Consider the following 2,327-nt stretch of genomic DNA (forward strand, 5'->3'; position numbering starts at 1 on the left):
TTAGAGAAGCAATGGGAGTTAAAGAGCAACACATTAAGGGGGAGTGTTAAAATTAATGTGTTGTAACCACCACTATGAGTAAGCATTATGAAAGAAGTGCAAAAGAGTTGTAACCATCATAATATAATTACTGTCTTTATTTAGAGTTATGTTAGAATTGTATCATTAAGATTGAGAGAACCAAAGAGTCCTCATCTTAATTATCATCTTATTGTCTTCTATGTCAGTTTTGATTCAAGCCTATATAAAGGCTTTGTAATGTTAAGAAAGACATATCAGTTGGTGGTGAATTCAGTAAAATAGCATATTCAAAGCATATCTTCCACCAGTGAAAGTATAGTGAAAAAAGTGTCCAGTGCAGTTTTAAAGCATATCTTCCACCAGTGGAAGTATAGTGCAAAAAGTGTCAAAAACCAGTTTTCCTCTGCAGAATTCTGTAACACTATAATTTATAACATACCACCTCTAGAATACCACCAACAGAATAATTTATCCAATGACAAATAACTCTTCCACCCACATCAAATAATTTTTAAAATGTCTATATAAAAATCTTTGAATAAATATTATCGCATGACTGAAAATGCAACCCTCGCAATTGCAACGCATTTAAAAGTTAAAACAATGGTTTCATCATCAAATCATTCAGTTAATTAGCATAAAAGTAACAAGATTGAAGAGTTTTCAGAACCTTAGATGAATCAAAGTTGATTATTATATATTTAAGTTGAATAACTCTTGCAAGAGGACTCAAAGAATAAGGAACATACAATACAATGCACGTTCAATACCAAATCAACACAAAACATTATCAAACAGAAAAACATCCTCAACGTGCGAACTTGTAACAATATAATTATGCATCATCTTCATCCAGTTTCAATTCTTCATTGTTCCTGCACCATAAACATGTTTCCATTGAACTTATTCAGAACGAGACTTAACGTTTATACAATGTGGAATTGGAACATTTATTTAATAATTGACTATAATATATGTTAAAGCCTAACGTACCTTCTCATCAACTTTGACATCTTTTTGTTCAACTTCAGAGGTAGAAACATTTGTCTCATTGGTCTTTTCTTCATTGGCCACAGTTTCTTCCTGAACTGTTTCTTTGGTTTCTTCTTCCTTGTCTTTGTTTTCTTCTTCAACTTCCTTGACCAAAGCTTCTTCCTGATTTGTAGCTTTTGCTTCTTCTCCATCTTCCTTGACCAATGGTTCTTCCTCTTTTGTAGCTTTTGTTTCTTCTTCAACTTTATTCACCAAAGTTTCTACCTCTGTACACATACAAATACCAAATCAAACTTTAAGATTAACAATTAACAAGAAACATCATAAGAAAAAAAAAGTATAACTTTTCACCTTTTTGGTTTTCTGTGGATTTTTCTTCATCTCTCTCTTCTGCAGCAACGATTTCCCGTGTCTTATTCTCGACAACAACAGCTTCATCCTTCTTCTCTGAAACATTCTCTTGCTGAACATTTGCTGTCTCATTAGAATCCACAACAACAACATCAGATTTATCAGCAGCAACCTTTTTAACATTCTCATTCTCAGCATTGTTGTTGTCCACGGCTTTCTTCTGAATGATTTCTGTTTCTACACCATTCTCCTGAACAGCCTTGGAATCATCGACACTCGGTTTCTTGCTCTTGGGGATGGTGCTATCGGAAGCAACATCGTGTTTAGATTTGCCACAACCCATTTGTGCGCGTGTTTGAATATGAATTAACTAATAGTAAAAAACACGCGCACAAAAGGAAGAGAAAATGAGAGAGATTGAATTGAAGAATGAAAAGTGGAGAATGGAATATATGAATGGGAGAGGAGAAGGAATGGTTTATGTTGTTATGGTTTTAGCGGTAGAGGTAAGGCCTGCAACTGGACACGGGTGGAATGAAAACCAAGAGTGCGTCTTTTACGCTGTTTTGTGTAGTTGTGATCATCGAAATTCCAAAGGAATGGCAATAAATAGAAAAAATATGTTTGTTGTTTTGTACTAAACTTTTCTGTTTTTTTAATATGGACGGTTGGTTGGTTCCACTTTTGGAGTTACAAATAAAGTAGAGATTAATTAATTAATAATTAATAATACTATAATATAATTTACTATTTTTTATAAGCTGAAATTAAATAAATAAACAATACTTATTTCCTTTAAAGTAAAATATTTAAAATGTTGATGTATATCCAGAATACATCAACTTTTTCTAGAACACTTTTGTTTATATATATATAGTCAAATGTATACTAAATGGTCAAAAGAATTAGTCATATTTCCGAATTGCAAAAATAAATATATCAATTTGGTACTTAGTATTAAC

At 32.2% G+C, this 2,327-nt stretch overlaps 1 protein-coding gene across 1 annotated transcript; it reads right to left on the reverse strand.

The window, feature by feature from the left end:
• Positions 1-697: 697 nt before the first annotated feature.
• Positions 698-1,867, reverse strand: LOC131603237 (uncharacterized). Its single transcript, XM_058875532.1, has 3 exons — positions 1,366-1,867; positions 1,015-1,280; positions 698-896 (listed from the first exon to the last, which is right to left on the reverse strand). Exons 1-3 carry the CDS (start codon positions 1,706-1,708, stop codon positions 888-890), a joined length of 618 nt encoding a protein of 205 aa, XP_058731515.1. The 5' UTR covers positions 1,709-1,867; the 3' UTR covers positions 698-887.
• Between the last annotated feature and the right edge of the window lie 460 nt (positions 1,868-2,327).

Source organism: Vicia villosa, linkage group LG1 (assembly GCF_029867415.1).
Source record: "Vicia villosa cultivar HV-30 ecotype Madison, WI linkage group LG1, Vvil1.0, whole genome shotgun sequence".
Taxonomy (NCBI): Eukaryota; Viridiplantae; Streptophyta; class Magnoliopsida; order Fabales; family Fabaceae; genus Vicia; species Vicia villosa.